This window comes from Macadamia integrifolia, unplaced genomic scaffold, assembly GCF_013358625.1.
Source record: "Macadamia integrifolia cultivar HAES 741 unplaced genomic scaffold, SCU_Mint_v3 scaffold951, whole genome shotgun sequence".
NCBI classification, from domain to species: Eukaryota; Viridiplantae; Streptophyta; class Magnoliopsida; order Proteales; family Proteaceae; genus Macadamia; species Macadamia integrifolia.
This window is the reverse complement of record NW_024870594.1, coordinates 325749-345554: the sequence shown is the minus strand read 5'-3', so window position 1 is coordinate 345554 and position 19806 is coordinate 325749. Positions and strand designations below refer to the sequence as shown.

General features: G+C 39.8%; 1 protein-coding gene across 3 annotated transcripts in view; it reads right to left on the bottom strand.

The window, feature by feature from the left end:
• Positions 1 to 11450: 11450 nt before the first annotated feature.
• Positions 11451 to 19806, bottom strand: part of LOC122070589 (myb family transcription factor PHL11-like) — a 28951-nt gene continuing 20595 nt past the window's right edge. For all 3 annotated transcript variants that reach the window (XM_042634784.1, XM_042634785.1, XM_042634786.1), the window contains exons 6-7: positions 12242 to 12311; positions 11451 to 12163 (exon numbers count right to left, since the gene is read on the bottom strand). In XM_042634784.1, coding sequence (XP_042490718.1) covers positions 11732 to 12163; positions 12242 to 12311 — 502 coding nt within the window. In that variant the 3' untranslated portion in view covers positions 11451 to 11731. The remainder of the gene's footprint in view (positions 12164 to 12241; positions 12312 to 19806) is intronic.

Genomic DNA, 19806 nt, shown 5'->3' with positions numbered 1-19806 from the left:
TGATTGTGAGTTCTTTATTTCATTCCGCATTCTCATTTATGATCACACTTGGGATAATTTTTTTTAAAGAATTAAATTTCCACTAGTATAACCTATTCACCCCCTCTAGGTTATTTCAGTTGGAACCTTAAAATAGAGAAGTATAAACTAATTATAGAGGTTGGACACTAGCAGAATGAATTTCTACAGATAAAGGACAACAGGCAGGAGACCACAGGCAGGCCGATTGACTCCAGAAGTCTCCAGTCGATTGGGTTTTCAGAGGCTAGAAAGGCCACTGTATTGCTCTATACCCTACTGAACCTGCTATAGACATGAAATAAGAACAATACAGCCCTTAATTAATGGTTTATCCATTGACTTCAATTTGAAAAATTATAAAACTGAATAGGATTCCTACTTGAACATAAAATTAATAAATGGGAATGGGAATATGAATAACCAATTAAATTAGATTAACAATAGGAATTTAGTTATATACCTGATAACCTAAGTATGTTATGGAATAGGGAAATTGAATTGCAGTGCAGGAATCTACCCAACTCAGATAAGTGACTAGTCTAACCCCGACTACCAAGGTGAGTGGGTGCCCCGACCCCTTTCTTTTTAGAGTGTTTCTTATATTTTTCCTTTTGCTTGTCTTGTATGTTAATGCATCAATTGGTTGTGAATGTGCATTATTTTCCTAATTTGAATATCTAAATGATGGATGGTGAACTAATGGACTTGAGATGTGTAAGGTAAGTCAGGTAAGGTTGGGACACGTGTAGGTGCCCAGGAGATTGTGTGTGATTGTGGTTTTATGGATGACATTCATAGTTGTAACTATAATATTAAAGATCTAGGGTGAGGTGTGGCCGAGGTGCATTTCTGGTACCGATGTCAGTAGCATAGTTATAATTGTGGCTCTAACGGTCTAGGGCACGGTGTGGCCGAGGTGCATTTTTGGTACTGTGGGCCTAGAGATCAAAGGAGGTGTGTTGTGTGACAGATGGTAGTGATTGTAACATAGATGGTCTGAGGCACGACGGGGCCAACTGTGGGCTTAGAGGTCGATATTATAGTGATGGCCACTATTGTATGATTGGATGCATGTAGATTTCATGGTTAGGATTCACAGACCCTGGTGCTACACCCCTTGCCAGTAGGGGGTTAGGTGTTGGCTAATCCCAGGGGTGGTGATGCAGTACGGGTGACTAATGGGATTTCCAGGACCGAAGTTGTAGGACTTGGTTTACTCGTCAGGAGTTTACGGGGTGACCAATGGGTTTTCCAAGACTTGTAGGCTCCTGACCCATGAGCATCATATGATTTGTTGAGCATGCATTGTTTCATTTGTTCTAGGTTGCTTGAGTATGTATGTCATTCTTTGCTTGCTTGTACTTGCTTTATTTGTCTGTTTATGCTTGCATTATCTGTTTGCATGTGCTTACCTACCCCCACCCCCCACTGAGCATACCCGTGCTTACCCCTCACATTTACCCTTTCAGATGCTGAGGCCACATCCTTTGTGGCATACTATTTTTAGATGATGGGAACCGGTGTTGAGGCGGGACAAGACTTTAGCAGAGGTTGTGAAGCTTATGTCGACGAGATTTTGGGATTTGGTGGGCTTCACTATTATTCAGTTCTTCCTTCTTGGTGTATATATATATGGGATGTGTAGTAAGTAGTATTGTAATCTGTGGTTGTTTTCAAACATGTGATTTGTATAATGTAATTTATCACTTTAGTGCGTCACCAGTGATATTTATATGATTTTATTAGTATACTCTGATTTCAATTGTGGTCTTGATGGCATTTTTGAAATTAAGATACTGCACTTGTGATCTTAGAGGGTTAGGTTGACTGGATGTGGGTGTCCAGTGCCGTATACCTTGACCAATTTAGGCAAGGTGTGACATAAATAAACAATAGTAGCATCAAATTATTACAATACCATTAAAGAGTTAAGACCATGTAGTCAAGACCAATGTCAACCAGAGACCATCCAAAAATATTACAACACTATTAACAAGTCACTCCAAAATCAATAGTTTACTGACTAATGTCAACCAGAGTAAGTCCTAAAAGTTATAACATTAGCTTGGTGCCTATATTTTACTTCCAGCATCTCTTCTGTCACTAGCTCTTTTTGCCTTTATTCATGCTACCTTTCTAGCCATTCTTTCCCTTTGCTTCTCTTTTGCATTCATAATAGGATCTACAGTAGAAGCTTGAGATTTGGTGACCATTTGGGAACTAGTGCTTGCATCCACATTTTCATTGATTTTCATTCTCTACAAATTAAGTCACAAAAAATAAACGATTAAGATCGTGCTAAGGAAAAATATACCATATATAACAAGTAGAGATTTTAAATAGTTATACCTTCCACCTCTCTTACTAGAAGATGGTCCCTTTCCCTGGGTGAGTGGATCTGTTTGGCAAGTCCTCTTGTTATGTCCAAATAATTTACTTATATCACACTGCAGTTGATTACCCTTTTTCTTAACTTGTGAAGGTTCTTCTTCACCAAGTTCTCTTTTCCTATTTTTCCTGGGTCAACCAGGTAGCCTTTCTAATGGTGGAGGATGCCATACATAATTACCTTCACTAGCTTCTAGATTTCGCAAATCTGGCACTGGGTGAATCATTTCTTTGTATGCCATATTGTATTTCTCTACTGCATAGAATGGATCACAATAGGCTTCAATATCACCTCTGATATGCTTGATTGATGCTACGACATATTTATATAGAATTCATGTACCTTCCCAAACATTGTAACAACAGGTCTTGTTTGTCAAATTAACCATAAATCTTAAATTTTCATCAATGACCTCAAATTTCACATATCCTGCAGGAATGGCCTTACGAAATCTTGCATCTTCCATTACCAAGGCCAATTCTTGTTAATGCTTGGTGTCACCTTCCCATCCATATCAATAGTTTTTTGATACCTTTTGTCAAGTCTTTTCATCAACTTAGCTCTAATCTCATCAATTGGTGTTAGAATAGGTTTGCTTCTTAATTCTCCTACCCAATTGTTGGAAGACTTAGTCATGTTATTTGTAATATGCTCACTTTTTGCTCTAAAATCAAAAGCATGTCTACTCCACATGGAAAGGATATTTTTTTTACTAACCAATCATATACTTCACTGTTGCACTACTTTATCCTGTCCATTGCTTTCTTGAAGATGAATTCATTTGGTGCTCTGCATGCTTTCCAAAACTAGGTCTTCAACAACAGGCCCGAATACATGCTCTGGACATTGTTGTTTAAGTGTCTACAATAGTTTCTATGGTGAGCATACGGAAAAATCACAAGAATTGCATCTGCAAGGCCCTACAAAACAAATTGATCACACTTATTATATTTACTTCATAATAAGTAAATACCATATCAATATAGATTTCTTACAAAAATATACCTTCTATGTATCTGACATGAATGTGAGGCCTATGTCAAAGTTCTCTACCCCAAGTGCTTCTTTTAGGCAATAGAGAAAAAAGGACCAACCATCTTTGTTCTCCACTTCAACTATCCCGAATGCAATATGATATAATCCATTATTGTCATCCACTGAAAATGCAGACAAAAGGACTCCTCCATATCTACCTTTGAGATGACATCCATCTAGACCTATAAAAGGTCTACATCCATTCAAAATCCAATTTTGCAAGCTTGGATGCACACAAATAATCTCTTGAATTGAGGAGGTTTGGTCAAATCATGTCTCTCATATGGTCGGAGCTTGAAATAAGTACCGGGGTTAGATCTTCTTAACAAATTTCCATAACCAAGCAATTTAGCATATGCACTAACAAAGCTCTCTTCACTCTCTCCTGTTGCCAAACTGCATGCTTTGTAACACTGTAGAGTGTGTGCTTCAAAACCATACTGTTGGTGTAAAATTGCTTTCATACTCTTCACACTCATATATATATATATATATATTATTTTTCCTAATCCCTTTCAAAATTAAATCATTATTGGCATCTTTAATATAACAATGGGAAACATAAAAATCTAGTTTGTATTCTATACCACATAGTTGACTAACACTCAGCAAGTTATAGCCTAAGTTATCAACTAGACAAACATTGGTAATAGAAATACCTCCAATTTTGATTTTTCAATTCCAACAATTTTTTCTCTACTATTGTCGCCGAATATCACCTAACCTCCATCATAGTCTCTTAGGCTTGAGAACAACTTTGGTTTTGATGTCATGTTCTTGGAACGTACATATTGATGACCCATTCAATTCCTACTTTGTTCTTTAAGCATGCCTACAATGAAAATTCAATCGTCATGGATCCTTCATTGTTAGTATCAAAAGTACCTTTTGGAACCCAAGTGGTCTTATAGCCTTTTGATCTCTGAAATTTTTTTCGGGATGGGATAGGGGATGTTTGTGATCTTTGAGATCCATATGACCAATATGATCTATAAGGTCTTTGAGGTCCATGTTATCTTTGAGATTCATATGATCTTTGAGATCGATATTGTCTTTAAGGTCTATAGGATTGTTGGGCATATGATCTATATCCTTGACATTGCCTTGGTCACTTGTATGATTGACACATGCCATGGGTTGGTATTGCCTATATTGAGGCATTGGTCTAGTCTCATCTTGAGGTCTATATTGCTTCTTTTGATTGGTGTAGTAATATACATGATGTATTTGGTTCCTTTGAGTCCCTTGTTGTGTATTGAGAGAATTCTTCCTTTTCGCATGATATTGCTTAATGGAATATCAAGTTTTCTTACAATATCCACATTTTATATATAACTTGGATGCTTGGTTACCTTGATCACTCCTTTTTGGATTCTCAACTCTTTGATTTTATTTTCTTTTAGATGGATTTTAACCATCATATCAAAGTCCTTCTTTTTCATAAGGAACTTTGCATTGAGACCCAAGGAGGTTATCAAGGTTCCTTTGACATTTGGTAAAGGTATATAGTGTGGTGATAAACTTGGAATTTTCTTCCTCAAGTTCATTCTTTTTTTTTTTTTGCTAAAAATTCATTTGTATTAGAAGAAAAAATAAATAAATAAATAAATAAATAAAAAGATTATACAAAGGGTCTATCGCATTTGGAATTTGGGGGAAGACTACTCCACCTTTGACATTGCCATCCGCAGAGAAGAAACCACATCAGAAACCAAATCACAAAAATAGAAGAGAGTTACATTATTTGAAACAATATCTAGACCTAGATTGACTATCTAAGGCCAGCTCCATAGCAACCAATACAAGCCAAGACTGAATTGGAGAAGAAACTTCAAATTTTGCAGCGATTTTGCTAAGAAATCAACAATCGAGTTTGCTTCACGAAGGCAATGAGTGATTTTCTAGGTGAGCGAGTTCAAATAAGGGGTCAAACTCATCCACCTTTGAAGACCAATAGGGAATTTTCCAATTTGAAATAAGCAACACCGCAGCCACCGAATCGCTCTCAATCCATAAATGGGTGATGCCCATCTCTTTTGCAATCTCCAAACCAGAAATAACAGCTAAAATCTCAGCTTTAAAATTTGTATGGACACCCAAAAAGGATCTAAAGGACTGCAATACTTCAGTGTTTTCATTCTGGAATACTCCATCTGTCCCTGCTTTTTCTATATTTGCCAAAGAGCAGTTGTCCGAATTTAACCAAACCCATCCAGTCTGAGGAGGACACCAGAAGACTTCCATGACCTCCCTTGGCTTCTATCTCATCTTAGAAATCTCCATTCGCCTAGCACAGATTAAAGAACTAAAAGAAAGAGGGGAACCCATAGATACCACCGCCTGTAAACTGATTTCACTCTTAATCATAGCAAAACAATGCCTAGCTGATTAGACACCCCCTCAAAATGTCTTGCATTCCTTTCCTGCCATAAAATACTAGGCACAAGAGTGAAGCCACTTACCCACACCTTTTTAAAGTGGAGGTTCTTAGCTGATTGTTTCCACCATGTGATAAAGTTGTCCATGTTTATGAAGGGAGACCACTGAACATCAAAGCCATCACAAAAGGCTATCCACAAGCTGCGAGCAAACTCACATTTATAGAAAATGTGAGAAACCGACTCTTCCTCTTTACCACACAAATTGCACTGGGATACAAAATGAATACCACATCTACGAACATTATCATTAGTTGGAAGCTTATTCTGAACTAAATGCCAGGCAAAGACAGATTGCCTTGGCTGGATAGAAGAATTTCAAATGAGAGAATACCAACTAACCTTCTAATGTTTTTTTTTTTTTTTTTTCTGAACTTCTTCCCAGGTTGATTTAATAGAAAACACACCTAAAGAGGTCAACCACCAAAAACATGTATCCTCAACATTCTGGATAAGAATTCGCTTAGCTTTCTCCCAAATTTCAGCAAGTAAAACTGACTCAACAGGGGGAAATTCCTAAGAGGATTGATTATTGAAATTAGCTACTCTTACTTTGGACCAGAAAAGAGACTGAGATCCAAGTTTGACTGCTCTACAATAAACTGAGTGCCAATCCATCTGTCCAACCGGAAGCTAATTTTTCCCCATTTCCCACAATCCATTGCTCAGGCTCAGCCATAAAACTCCAAACCTTCTTTAAACCAGGCCATATGGAAGATGATTTATACCCTTGCCACAGAGACCCATCATCTTTAATAAATCTCTCCCTGAAGAACCAACTCATAATTGAATCTTCATGCTTGATTTACCAGGAAAATTTGCACAAACAAGCATAATTCACATGTCTCAGTCTTCTAATTCCAAGATCCCCTTCCCTTTTAGGCCTACAAACCCCTTTCCATTTCACCTAACCTTCTTTGCCACCTCCATATCACCAAACCAAATAAAGTTCTGCATCTAGTGATCCACCACCTTCATTGTCCCTTCTGGCCACCAGTAAACAGGGAAGTTATGGATTGGAATACTAGATATAACCAACCTCACCGATTCCACCCTCCCAGCCATAGAGAGAAGTTTACCTTTCCACCCTGCCAATCTTCCTTTTATCTTATCCAGAAGAGGAAGCAAATGGCAATTCTTCAATCTACCTTTAAAGATCTCCACTCCTAGATATTTTGTAGAAAGGTCTGCCGCTGTAATTCCCAGGTAATCAATAATAAAATATCTTCTATAAGGAGCAATCTTCCCAAAAAACAACTTACTTTTTTCCAAGTTAATTTTCTGGTCAGAAAAAGATTGATACTTTGATAAAAACTCATGAAGCTGCTTCACATACCTGGCTGACCCATTCATAAAAATGAAGATATCATCTGCGAAGAGTAAATGAGAAGGAGTAACAGCAACTCTAGGGCCAGGAAGGGCTTTCATCTTCCCTTCCTTAATCAAATTCTTCAACCCTACACAGGACTTCCTCTGCCAGAATAAAAAGGATTGGGGAAATGGGATCCCCTTGTCTGAGACCACACTCCAGTCCAAAGAAACCCACCAGACCTCCATTCAACAAGATTGAGATCCTTGTTGAGAGCAGCATCTGATGAATTTTATTGATCCAACTAGGCCGGAAACCAAATTTTTCCAAAGTGGAAAAAAGAAATTCCCAAGAGAGGGAATCATAAGCTTTCTCCACATCCAACTTTAAGCCCATACCTCCACCTCTAATAGATGAGTGCATCAAATTTGCTAATTCTAAAGCAAGACTGATGTTTGTTGAGATAATCTTACCCTTTTGGAAGGCTCCCTGTTCTTCTGAAATTAGTCTAGGGAGAAGAGTAGTTAATCTGGATCCAGCTATCTTCGACAACACCTTGTATAAAAAATTCCCCATACATATAGGGCAAAACTTATCTAAAGAGGAAACACCATCAGCTTTAGGGATAAGAGTTAAGAAAAAATTATTCACCCCATTAGTTAGCTTTCCTATCAAAAAGAAAGAAAAAACAGCCCTGCAAAAATCATTTTCAACTTTCTCCCAACAACTTCTAAAAAACTAACTTGGAAAGCCATCAGGACCTAGAGAACTGTCCGCATCAAGCCCCCAGGCCGCCTATTTAATCTCCTCCCTAGATGGGACAACATCCAAGAAAAAATTATCCTTCTCAGAAAGGATCGTAGGAATTTGGTCAAGCAAATCATAGTGTAGCGTTATAGGAACATTAGAGTGAAAATTCTTGTAAAAATTTACAATATAATTGGCCAGCTCCAACTGATTAGAAATCCATGAGCCATCCTTGCAATGCAACACACTAACTTGATTTCTTGATCATCTAATCTTCAAAGAGAGATGAAAAAATTTAGTGTTCTGATCTCCATTCTTCAACCACCTTAATTTAGCTTTCTCTGACCACATCTTCTCCTTAGCAACTTACTTGCATTCAACATGGTTGCTTTTGCATCTACTTCTTCATTAAAGATGGCATCTATCATTCCTGACACATCAATAACATGTTGCACCCTTTTTAGCTCTATAATCGCTTTGTTCACCTCCTCATTCAGATAAGGATAAATTTATCTACCCCAAGCTCTTAGAGCCACTTTCACCACCTTCAATTTCAGGGCCAAAATATAGATGGGGCATCCTTCCATAGGGTGAGACCAAGCTTTCTCCACCACAGATAGAAACTGAAAGGTGATTAGATGCTAAACAAGTAATAACTCACTAGGAAATACTTTTGAATTCATCTATCCACATCTCATTATGAAAGTTGCGATCTAGAACCGCCATCACATTACCCCTTTTACGATTATTGGACAAAGTATACTTTTTACCCTATGAAGGACTAGGGATAAGCATACAAGAATCAACCATAGCTTGAAACTCCACTGTTGACCCAATATTAAAATTCCCCGGCCCTCTTTTCTTATGGGACAACATTGTCACATTAAAATCTCCAATAACTAACCACAAGAGAGAAGCTACCGAAGTAATAGCCAAATCGGACCGCAATTCCCTACGCTCAACTTTGAAGCAGCTAGCATGAATAAAAGAAATGACCACTCTTTTACCCAGCCAATCAACCTCTACAGAGATTTGTTGATTTGACATTGAGGTAATAATTGGACGCATCAGACCACGTTTCCAAATTATCCTCAGGTTAGGGAGCCTTTCCTGTAGAATATTATGAATAACCTTTGCCGCATCCCCCATTTTATTAAAAAATAAACTAGAGAAATTACTAACCTGAACCATTAGTTCAACCAAGCACAAAATATCTGGGGAAGACACTCTCTGAAGAGATTGTAAAGCCCTCTTAGTAGCCTTCTTCTTCATACCACGAATGTTCTAGAGTAGAACACGCATGATTAACAAGTTGAATCAGTGACCCTGTCAGACATAGACGTCTGACCACCTCCTTTTTTCTTCCTTCCCTTTTTCCCCCACATTCTTCCCCTTCTCACCCATTGTAATAGCTCTATTCACTACATAAACCCCCATCACAGCGACCTCCCTTCTCCTAAGCTGAGTAGAAGAAGAGACCTGAGGATCTCCATTAGAAGAAATCCAACCACCCTTACCGCCAAACCTCCACGGCTACTCCCCTGAGCCATCCCACCCTCTTTGGGCATGAGGACATCCTCACAGGACCCTTAGACGTCACCACCATTACACTCTCGAGCAGAAGCCCCTCCATCGGTTCAGGGATTGGAGAAGTTCCAACCTAGTTCGGTTCAGTCCCCTTCAAAACTGTTGCCTAGTCTGAGTCGGAGTTAGACTCTAATCCTGAACCAGAATTAGAATTTGACCATGCCACCTCATCATTAGTAGACTCCCTATCCAACTCCTCCCTCTCATCTGCTAATCCATCCTTACCCAAATTGGGTAGATTATGATTAGAAGAATTCAAATTAATTTGAATATCACCCCCTCTACATTTGGTAACTGGGGAGAAACATTATAGGAAGGATTTGCTGCTAATTCATTCCTCAGTACATTAGGTAATTGCACATAATTGTTCAAGACTGATTTGGAAGAGAATGATCTGAGTTATTTCTTTCCAAAGAGGGACCAGAATGACCCAGCGACTTACCCCTTCTTTAGTCAACTCCGTCTTCTTCATACATTGCCCTTGGAATCCTTGCCTTGTCAAGGGTGTTCTGTCTCTCATCCTCAGCCTTCTTGTGCCGACATTCATTGACCTAGTGTCCCATTCTCTTGCATTATCCACATCTCACACTATTATCTTTATAGATAAAACATTGATAGAGCCCAAAAACCTTTGAAGTTCTTGCCTCGAGCCGCTCCACTTGAGACTCCTCAACATGAGTTGCAAATTCCGAAACATTAGCTTCAACCAACACCCGAGCAAAGTACAACAAAATACCTTGTCTAGTATGACTATCGAGGGCAATAGGATGCCCTATCACTTTTGCGATTGAGAGAAGGACGTTCTCATGCCAGTATTCCAAGGGAAGATCCGGAAAATGAACCCACACCATCTTCGTAAAGGATTGCTTCTCATGGATATTAAAATCCGGCTTCCAGTGTTGAAATCTACTTGGTTGTCCACCCACACGCAAGGGGGTCCTTCTCCAAATAGCTGCTTTATCATCCTTGCATTGAAAATAAAAAATCACATAACCTTTCCCCAGGGGGTGCATCACAACCCCTTGACTCAGTTTCCAATTATCTTTTGCCTCCTGGCACAAATCATCCAAAGATAAGAGACAAAAATTCACACGACCTATAAGAGCAAACCTAAAAGTTTATCTCTTAGCTTCATAATCCTTCTGAGGATTAACGATCCTTGTGATATTGTCTGCCTGAATTGGCTCAGGGAGTGAGCCTATTGCAGGCAAAGAAGCAAGACCCACAGCCCTTGCATAGGATCGTTTTGGAGCATTTACCACCTGCTCCTAAGGAGGTGGTCCTCTATCCGAAGCTTCTCGATCTCCATTATCCTCATCACCTTCACCAGATCTCCTCTCTTCCACATCACCTCCAGCCTCCATTCTCCTCTCCAAGTCTTCCCTCCTTCTGTGAACCTGAGAATGCTACCTCAAGTTCATTCACTTTACAGGTCAAGACATCTATCCTTCGGTTTAGAGTAGTTACTTTCTTCCACAACTTAGATTTTTTCGTTTCTAGTTTTAGGCCCTCTTTGTATAAAGGCCACAAAGGCTTCTTAAAGTTTTTCGTTCGAGCCACTAGTCAAGGTTTCTACTTGAGTTTAGGGCTTACCTCTTGTTCTTCATCTCCATTGCCATTAGAACCAGGTTTGTTACTTCTTCATTGGAGTCATTCTTTTATTCTACATCACTCGTATCACATATTTGTTCAGCTTCATAGTCCTTCTTAGTTTCACCAAAATATAAGTTATAGAAAACCCTCACATTTATGGGATGAGTAAGAAGCGTATAAAGAGAGAATTTATTCTCAAAGTGTACTACAAAGCAATATTTTTTCTTGACATAATTTTCAATTAATGCAACAAAATAATTTCAATTAACAACTTATTTTAAGAGATCAATGAAAATTTGAAACCAAAGAGAGCATTCGACTTGAACCTTCATGATAGTTAAAGCCCAATTTTTTTTTTTCTTTAATAAGCACTTATAATACTATGTCCACACTCTTTTTCTAGTCTTGTTTTGTATAGAGAACATGACCTACGAGAAGTCTTCTTGCTGTAGCCTTTTTGGTTGACTAGATAAAGAATGAAAAGAGAAGTATATACATACCCTGATCTCCCAAAAACATAAGCAAATAAAACCAAAAGGAAAAACTGTCTATAAATAAAAACTGTCCACTGAATAAATTAATGTAAGAATATTTCTCTCATTTTTCCCCTTCCTAAAAAATTTGTGATCGTTGTGCATGCATCCCAGGCTCTCTACTCACTTCTCTTGGGCTGAGAAAATCATAGCTACCTTTGCTATTCAGATCCAAAAATAGTGAGCGTTCCTCGACCTTAACCTTGATATCTTTTCTCTCCACCTCTTCTATTTCCTGGTAAAGCTGGAATGCTGAACCATCAGATTTCTTATGCTTATCATACAATAAGCTTTTCCCTATTACATCTTCTTTTCGAGTTTCACCACTCACTTGGTTCATGTTCTCCATTAGACTAGAGAAAGCTAAATTAAAGCTAGTGAGCTGAGATCTTGTGGCTTCCAGGCTCTCATTGTCATTCATATCATTAGAGAGAGTCTTCTGGGCTTTTTCGAATATTGTCTGTAAATATTTACCTTGGGCCTCAATTCTCATCTGCAATATCTTCTGTACCTGCATAAAACAAGAATTTTCGACTAAATATTTGCGTAAACTATAAATGAGATGGAAGAATGAATTTATATATCATACCTCTAGTTGCTCATTCAATCTTCTTTGTACTTCAATTTGATACCTTAACGCATCTGCTATTGGTATTTCTCTGTTCAGATATTACGAATTTATTATTTCATATATGGAGGAATTCTTGTTAAAGAAATATTAGATAAATGTCAAGTAACAAGCCTTGTAGTAACACTTGTTGGAAATGTGTCCATAAAATTAATAAAAAAAAGTATTTAATTGGTTTATTTTTCATGGCAATAATTGGCTTCTGCTTATCCTTGGGTTGACACTCTAAATTTGTGCATGACTAGGGATATAATTGGGCATTTCATTCACATGGTCATTACATTGTGTACTATCTAGGATGTTGATTTGAAGGCATAAGTGTGAGCATGCGTATATGCATACATTGAATCAGATCACATAATGGAGCCATGGTCTAGTTGTTTCTTGTGAGTTTAGAGATACTGTTCGACAATTTATTTTGATCTTACCTCTTTCTTTTCTTTAGCAGCTTTGGGATTCTCTAAGTAGTAAAATCCACAAATTTGAAAGAGAAATATATTAAGAGATCCTCTTTTATTAGAAACCAATGCGCATGGGGAGGAGATGCTTTGTCAACCTAGTCTTATGAAACTTCTTTTTACCTCCCATTGATTCAGGCATGCAAAACATTCTTTCATTTCTTTTTTATGGAGTAGTGAATGAGAAAAGAGGATGTCCTCTTGTTGTTCGTGCAACCATTTCTGACAAGTATGTTGCATCCCCTACTTTGCTTGATCATGGAAAAGATAAGTTTCATAGGAGAAACTATGTTTGTGGTTCACAAGGTAACTGTTCTCACCTCCCTGTTGTTAGATCATAATCTCTAACTTAAGTGAGGAATGATCATATTAATTTTTTAAGCTGTTGCGATTATGCTATCAATTGGTATCAAACCCCCTCCTCCAACATGTTAGGGTTTTTTGGTCACACATGCTAGCATAGCTGCAAGTAATCCCCCTACAATTGTAAGCAACCAACCTGAGGCTACATGTAAGCTAGCCCTTAGCCACAGGCCATGTAGAAACGCAACCCTAAAACAATGCAGAAGATAATGGAAAAACAAAACAAACAATGCACACAGATTTTACGAGGTTCGGCAAGGTTGCCTACGTCCCCGGTGAGATGAGATCCTGCTTCACTATCAATGGAGAATAGGGTTACAACGCTCGTCCTCACACCTCTCAGTATTTCTTGCATTACAGAGAAAGAAACTCTCGCTACAAATATATAGTGAAAAAAACCCTAATCCGGATTAAACTACAATTGCCCTCAAATAAAAAATTCGAGTGGAGGGCGCATCTCCTGCTATGCAGGGGGGCCTCCTGCCCCCCTTGCAACCCCCACGGCCCGCTAACCGGCTAGCAGGACCACCGTCCTGCCTGTCTAGGTGTTGCACCAGTACTCCCTGAATTAAACTGCGACGGAATACAAGACATCATACACCAACAGGCCAACCTAATCCAAGGCTTGCAAATCTACCCACCCACACCACTGGTGAGCATCATGTTGGTCACATGCCACCTTCATGCATAGGCATAAGCTCCCACAGTCATTTTCTACCAACACTCGCAACGATTAAGCGTACATGACACCTACCACCTCGACCCTACCCTTTTCTCTAGCACCGTGCTAGCGCACATGCTCGTAGGCCAAGGACTTCTTCCTTATATTCTTATTCACTTGATTGTTGTTTTTTGGTGACCTATAATTGTTAAATAAAAAAATAGGTTATCATGATCGAGAGGAAAAAAATATATATGGGATATTATTAGGGTCACCCTAATGGACAACACTTTGACATACACCAACAAACCTACCTTGCCGGGATAGCTCACAAGGCCAGTCCGCAAGTATGCTATGCAAGGCCAGATAGTTGGCTACCCCATTGACCAACCTTTGCCCTATTTTTTTTTTTTTTTTATTCTGTTGGCCCAACTAGTGGCCCATTTAGTGATTTTGAAATCTATATTGGTTTTTAGAGTTCTTGGTGGGCCAACAATTGTGACTTACGTTCTTTGGTCCACAGTCGTAACTTAACCCTTATTTTAGCAAATAACAATAATTTGCACTTGATGCCATTAAAACTCTATTAATTATTTTTCTAAGAGTTAGAAAAAATGATCGTATTGAGTATTAAAAGTTAGTTTCCATATAAATGCAATACAAATAATTAATTTTAATTGTTGCATACTTGTTAGTGGTTATAGGGGATTAAAGTTAATAATTATTATATGGATGGCATGTGATTATATATTTAACTTAGGCAGCCCAATAGGTGGGTTTGTTTTCTATGGTTCCTTTAATTGTAATGCATTTTTAAGATTTCAAAGAGTGTTGGGTTGTGTGAGGGTAGCGGCAGGAGGTGGATCCCCATCCTCTCTCCTCTCTCTACCTTCAACTTCGTGGCAGGGGGAGAGGTGGCTGAAGTCGTGTGTGCTTCTCTTGCAGGCCCCGCACCGCCGTATCGCAGCTTGAAGATACATGGAGGCCTATTTCGCAAGAATGTAAAATTCATCATTTGAGACAGGGGTTTTGATGATGGTCCAATTTGGGGATCGGGATTATGCAAATGGGGTTTGAAGTTGCCACCTAGGGTTATGGGCCTAGGACCCAGAGGTGGGCCCAGTTCCTGAGAAAAGGGCCCAAAATTTGGTTTGGTCCAGAGATTTAGGGTAAACATCAGGTTACAGAGTTGGGAAGGTGTTAAGCACCCAATCTGCCCGGTTCATCGATCTTCTTGCTAGATGCTTGAGAACGAACATTTTCCATAATTATTACTATTTCACATGTATGGCTAAGTTATTACACATATATTTAATTGAATTCAAACTATTATATACACTAAAACAAGGCTTATTAAATATCTACATTATGCTTGAATGAGGAGAGAGATTATACCTGAATTTGACCCCTATTTCGGGTCAAGAGGAGTGGGCCTCTGATAGGTACCGACTCGGACTATCTTTTGTGTTCTCCTAGCTCAGGGGAAGATGGTTTTGACCTCCAACTCCCTTTCTTGAGAGATGCTGATTGTGATGGTATTCAGACAGAGTTTCGGCTAGGAACGGTTGCTTTTGGATTTGGATTCGAACAGAGCATCGGCTAGGGAAGGCTTTTTCTGGCTTTGGATTCGGACAAAGCTTCAACTAGGGAAGGCTATTTTTGGGCTTGGGATGAGGTGGCACTCCTACAAAGCTTCCACTGGGAATGGTTATTTTTGGGCTTGGGATGAGATGGCACTCTGGCATAGCTTCTGCTGGGAATGGATATTCCTGAAAAGATTCCAGGGACACTCAGACAGAGGTTTGGCTAGGAAAGGCTATTTCTGGGCTTGGGATGAGGTGACACTTCGGCAGAGCTTCCACTGGGAATGGCTATTTTCAGGCTTAGAATGAGATGGCACTCTGGGAGAGCTTCCATTAGGGATAGGCTAAGGGAGGGCTAGGTTGAGGTGGCACTTCGGCAAAGCTTCCGCTGGGAATTGCTATTCTTGAAAATATTCCAGGGATACTCGGATAGAGGTTTGGCTAGGAAAGGCTAAAAAAATGGGCTGACCTAAAAATGGATTGAAGAACTCCAAAGTCCTAAAGAACACTTTAAAGATCCGAACAAAGTTTTAGATCTTAACAAAAATCTGTTCGTAGACCTGAAGAACCTCAAAAAAAGGGGGGTTTCTATCTCAAGAACGCTCAAGAACGCTCAAGAACACTCAAGAACACTCAAGGGAGGTGGCTCAAGAAAATACTATTTTTGGCTAAAAATTGGATGTAACTAAGAATTTGGATGGAAAATATTTAAGATCCTGAAGAACACTTCGAAGATCCGAATGAGTTTTCGAATCTTAACGAAGATCTCTCCGAAGATCAGAAGAAAATCCAGAGGAGGGAGGAGAGGAAAATTTCACTCTGAAAGGGATTCAGGTGTTTGTTGGTGTCTTTTTCTAAGGGAGAGCGGGGGTATTTATAGTTTTTTTTTTCAACCAAGTAGGCGAGGGGGAATCCCTTTATCCAGTGGACAAAAAGGGGGCTCTTGCCTAAAGTGAAGAGATAAGATTTTTGTCCAATGGGTAAAAGGGGGGGCTGAAGGCAAAAATGGGTGGGGAGGGCTTTTGTCCAGTGGGTAAAAGGGGGTTTTCAGAAAAAATGGGAGGAGAGAGAAATTTTAGTTTGGAAAAAGGTGATTTTAAGAAAAGCGGGAGGAGAGAGAAAGTTTGACAAAAGTAGTTTTTAAAAAAGCGAGAGGAGAGAGAAATTTTGACTAAAAAAGGTAATTTTTGAAAAAGTGAGAGGAGAGAGAAAGTTTGGAAAAGGTAGTTTTCAGAAAAGCGGGGGGAGAGAGAAGGTTTTGTCGAAAAAGGTAGTTTTTTGAAAAGCGAGAGGAGAGAGAAGGTTTGGTAAAAAAAATGTAGTTTTTAGAAAAGTGAGAGGAGAGAGAAGATTTTTCCTGAAAAGCTAGTTTTCAAAAAAGTGGGAGGAGAGAGAAAGTTTTAGGAAAAAGGTAATTTTTAGAAAAGTGAAAGGAGAGAGAAGTTTTGCCCAAAAAGGTAGTTTTCAAAAAAGCGAGAGGAGAGAGAAAGTTTTACGGAGGTGCAGGTGATGTCATGGGTGCGCAAATGCATGGGTGTGCTGGCATAGTGTGCATGGTGTGCGGCAGGCCCACGCACAATGTGCAGTAGGCCCGCGCACAGCATGCAGTAGGCCCATGCACAGTGTGCGGCCAACATGCATTTATAGGCCCGCGCACAACGTGCGGTAAGCCCGCGCACAGTGTGCAACGGACCCGTGCACAGCATGCAGCAGGTCTGCGCACAGCTTGCGGCAGGCACACGAACAGCGTGCGACAGGCCAGGGCATAGCGTGTAATAGACCCGTGCACAGTGTGCGGCAAGGCTGCGCATAGTGTGTGGCCAGGCTGGGCTGGTTGGCTTGGCTGGGCCGGCCAGTTGGGTGGACGCTCAAGTTTTGCCGAAAAAGCGTGATTTTTTGGGAATGATTTTTTATGGGAATGATTTTCGGAGATCCGTCGGTCCGATTTTGGTGTACCATATATTTTCAGAATCGTATTTTCGAGCACTATCCATCTGTATGGTCATCTTGACCGAATTTCTTCATATATGAAAAGTCAAAATTGGATCCCTTCCCTCCTGCACGGGGATTTCTAGGGTTTCAGATTCAAGAGTATTTCCATCAGCATCTCTGTCGGTCAGAAGTCGAAAGTCACGTCCAAGATCCAAATTTCATTATAGCCAGAGGAGGGTGGCAAAATTGGGTGTCTATAGAATACCCCTCTTTGGTCAAGGTTTGTGCTAACGGCCGAAGGGCAAAGAAAAGAACGACCACATTTTGTCACTCGGAGTATGTACTGCCGTCATCTTGCTCAGTTATGACGGAGTTGAAAAATGCAACAGATAATATCTCATACCTACTTTGAAGTTGAAGACCTACCTGGGGCTGCCAATTGTGGAAAGGAATTCGCTGCTCTTCAAATCTTGCAAAAAAGGTTAGTCCTTTGATCCTGATTCTTCCTTAGCTGGGCTTCACATGTGCCAGGTCAAGGAATTTGGTCTTCCAGGTGGGTTCTTTCAAACTGGGCTGGGCTATCTGGTCTTTCAGGTGGGTTCTTTTGAACCAGATTGGACTATCTGGTCTTCCAGGCGGGTTCTTTCAAACCAAACTGGGCTATCTGAGACCGGGTCAATGAGATTGGACATTCTGGGGCCGGGTTAATGCAATTGGGCCGCCTAGGGCAGAGTCAATTAGATTGGGCCGCGTCAATTAGATTAGGCCGCCTGGGGCCGGGTCAATGAGATTGGGCAACCTAGGGTCGGGTAAATGAGATTGGGCCACCTAGGGCTGGGTCAATTATGTTTCCTCTTGATTTTTCCTTGATTCTTGATATTTGGTTTGGAATCTAATTCTTGATGATGGCTTTTGACCCATAGGGATTTGTTCCTGCATTCACTGAAAACACAAACACATGGATATTTTCTTTCTTTTTCTTTTTCCCTCCCCTTGTTTGTTCATTATTTTATTTTAGCCTCTCTATAAAAACTTACTTTTTGCACAAAGAAAAAATTTATTTTTTTTGCATGCAATGCTTAGACACAATCAATTCCGTAACTCAAGTCATAATTAGAATAATTGGGATAACACGAAAATCTAAATACTTCCTCATTCTATTACATGAAAAGGGGGACCACTTTCCTACCATAAACGGGATAGGTGAATAACAAGTGGGGAGATAATTCTTGAGGTGGGTGAAAGTTCACTAACTCTTCTGGGTCCATCTCCTCAAGGCCGTATTGTTGGCTGATGTACATAGGCAAATAAAAGGACGTGTGTGTCAATCCCATCAGTCTGACATAGTTTTGGCCAGAGGTCTTCATCAAAAAATCTTCTTGTGGCTTCCCTGGGCACCTCCATGCTATATCCTGCATAGTCCTTTCCTGCAAGTACTTCTTCTAACCGGTGCTAAGGTCGAATTCTGGAACTTCTCTCTTATCCCAGTAACAAAAAACTCCAAGTAGGTTTCCCCTTAATGGTATGGTGAGCTTCAGTTTCTCGAGGAGCCAAATTTGAAAAATAGCAGGACTTCCTTAATAATGATCTAGTCCGAATTTATGGCCATAGCTCATGTCATCAAATCCCTTGAATGTTTTTGCAAGAACCATAGGGACGATGTCACCTCCCTTCTTCAACAGTTTTACTACCTCAATCATAACAGATGGTGCACCATACCAGGGAGCGCGGAGAACGTAACAAGCTATCATGCAAAGTAAACAAGCATCCAGAGATCACTGCCGATGGATTCCTCCCATTGGTAGATATTGGATGAAGATCTGAGCCACCTTCAGAATGTCAATCTTCCCATACCTGACAAACTGCTTTACTTCTTCTTCTTTCCATCCAAAGAAATCCTGAATTTCCTCTAAGCAATCCTTCTTTAAAGAGGGTTGGAACAAACTGCTTTTGGGTGGAGATAGCATACAAACCCAAAATTCTTCAAGAGTTGGGCAAATCTCCATTAATCCAAATCGAAATACATGCAGGTCGGCATCCCAGTGTTGAGGCACCTGTCGGAGTAATTGGTGATGTAGCTTGACACATCCAACTTGGCCAAGAAATAACACATTCATGAATTCCAGCAATCTTCGTGCCCTCATGCTTATGTCTAAGGTCCATTTCCTCAACGTCTTATCCAACGAGCCCATAAATTTTCCTGAAACCAATACAAACAATAAGATATGATGATTTATCAAAGCATTACTCATTGACTAATGATTCAAGCAAGCCTTTACCACTGTTGCATCAAGCTCTTCTTTTTTCTTTTGACTTTGACTGATCAAGGGTGGAGAATAAACTGGCCTTGATAAACTGATGCCGGGAGGCAATTTCTTTTAGGGGATAGAAACCTAGATAAGAATGGATGAACCATAGGTGAATGACAGATACCTAATGGCTTTGCATGCCAAATGGCGATTCTTGGGGGATAGAATCTTGGGTAAGAAGTGATGGACCAATGGCTGGATGGCAGATACCTAATGGCCT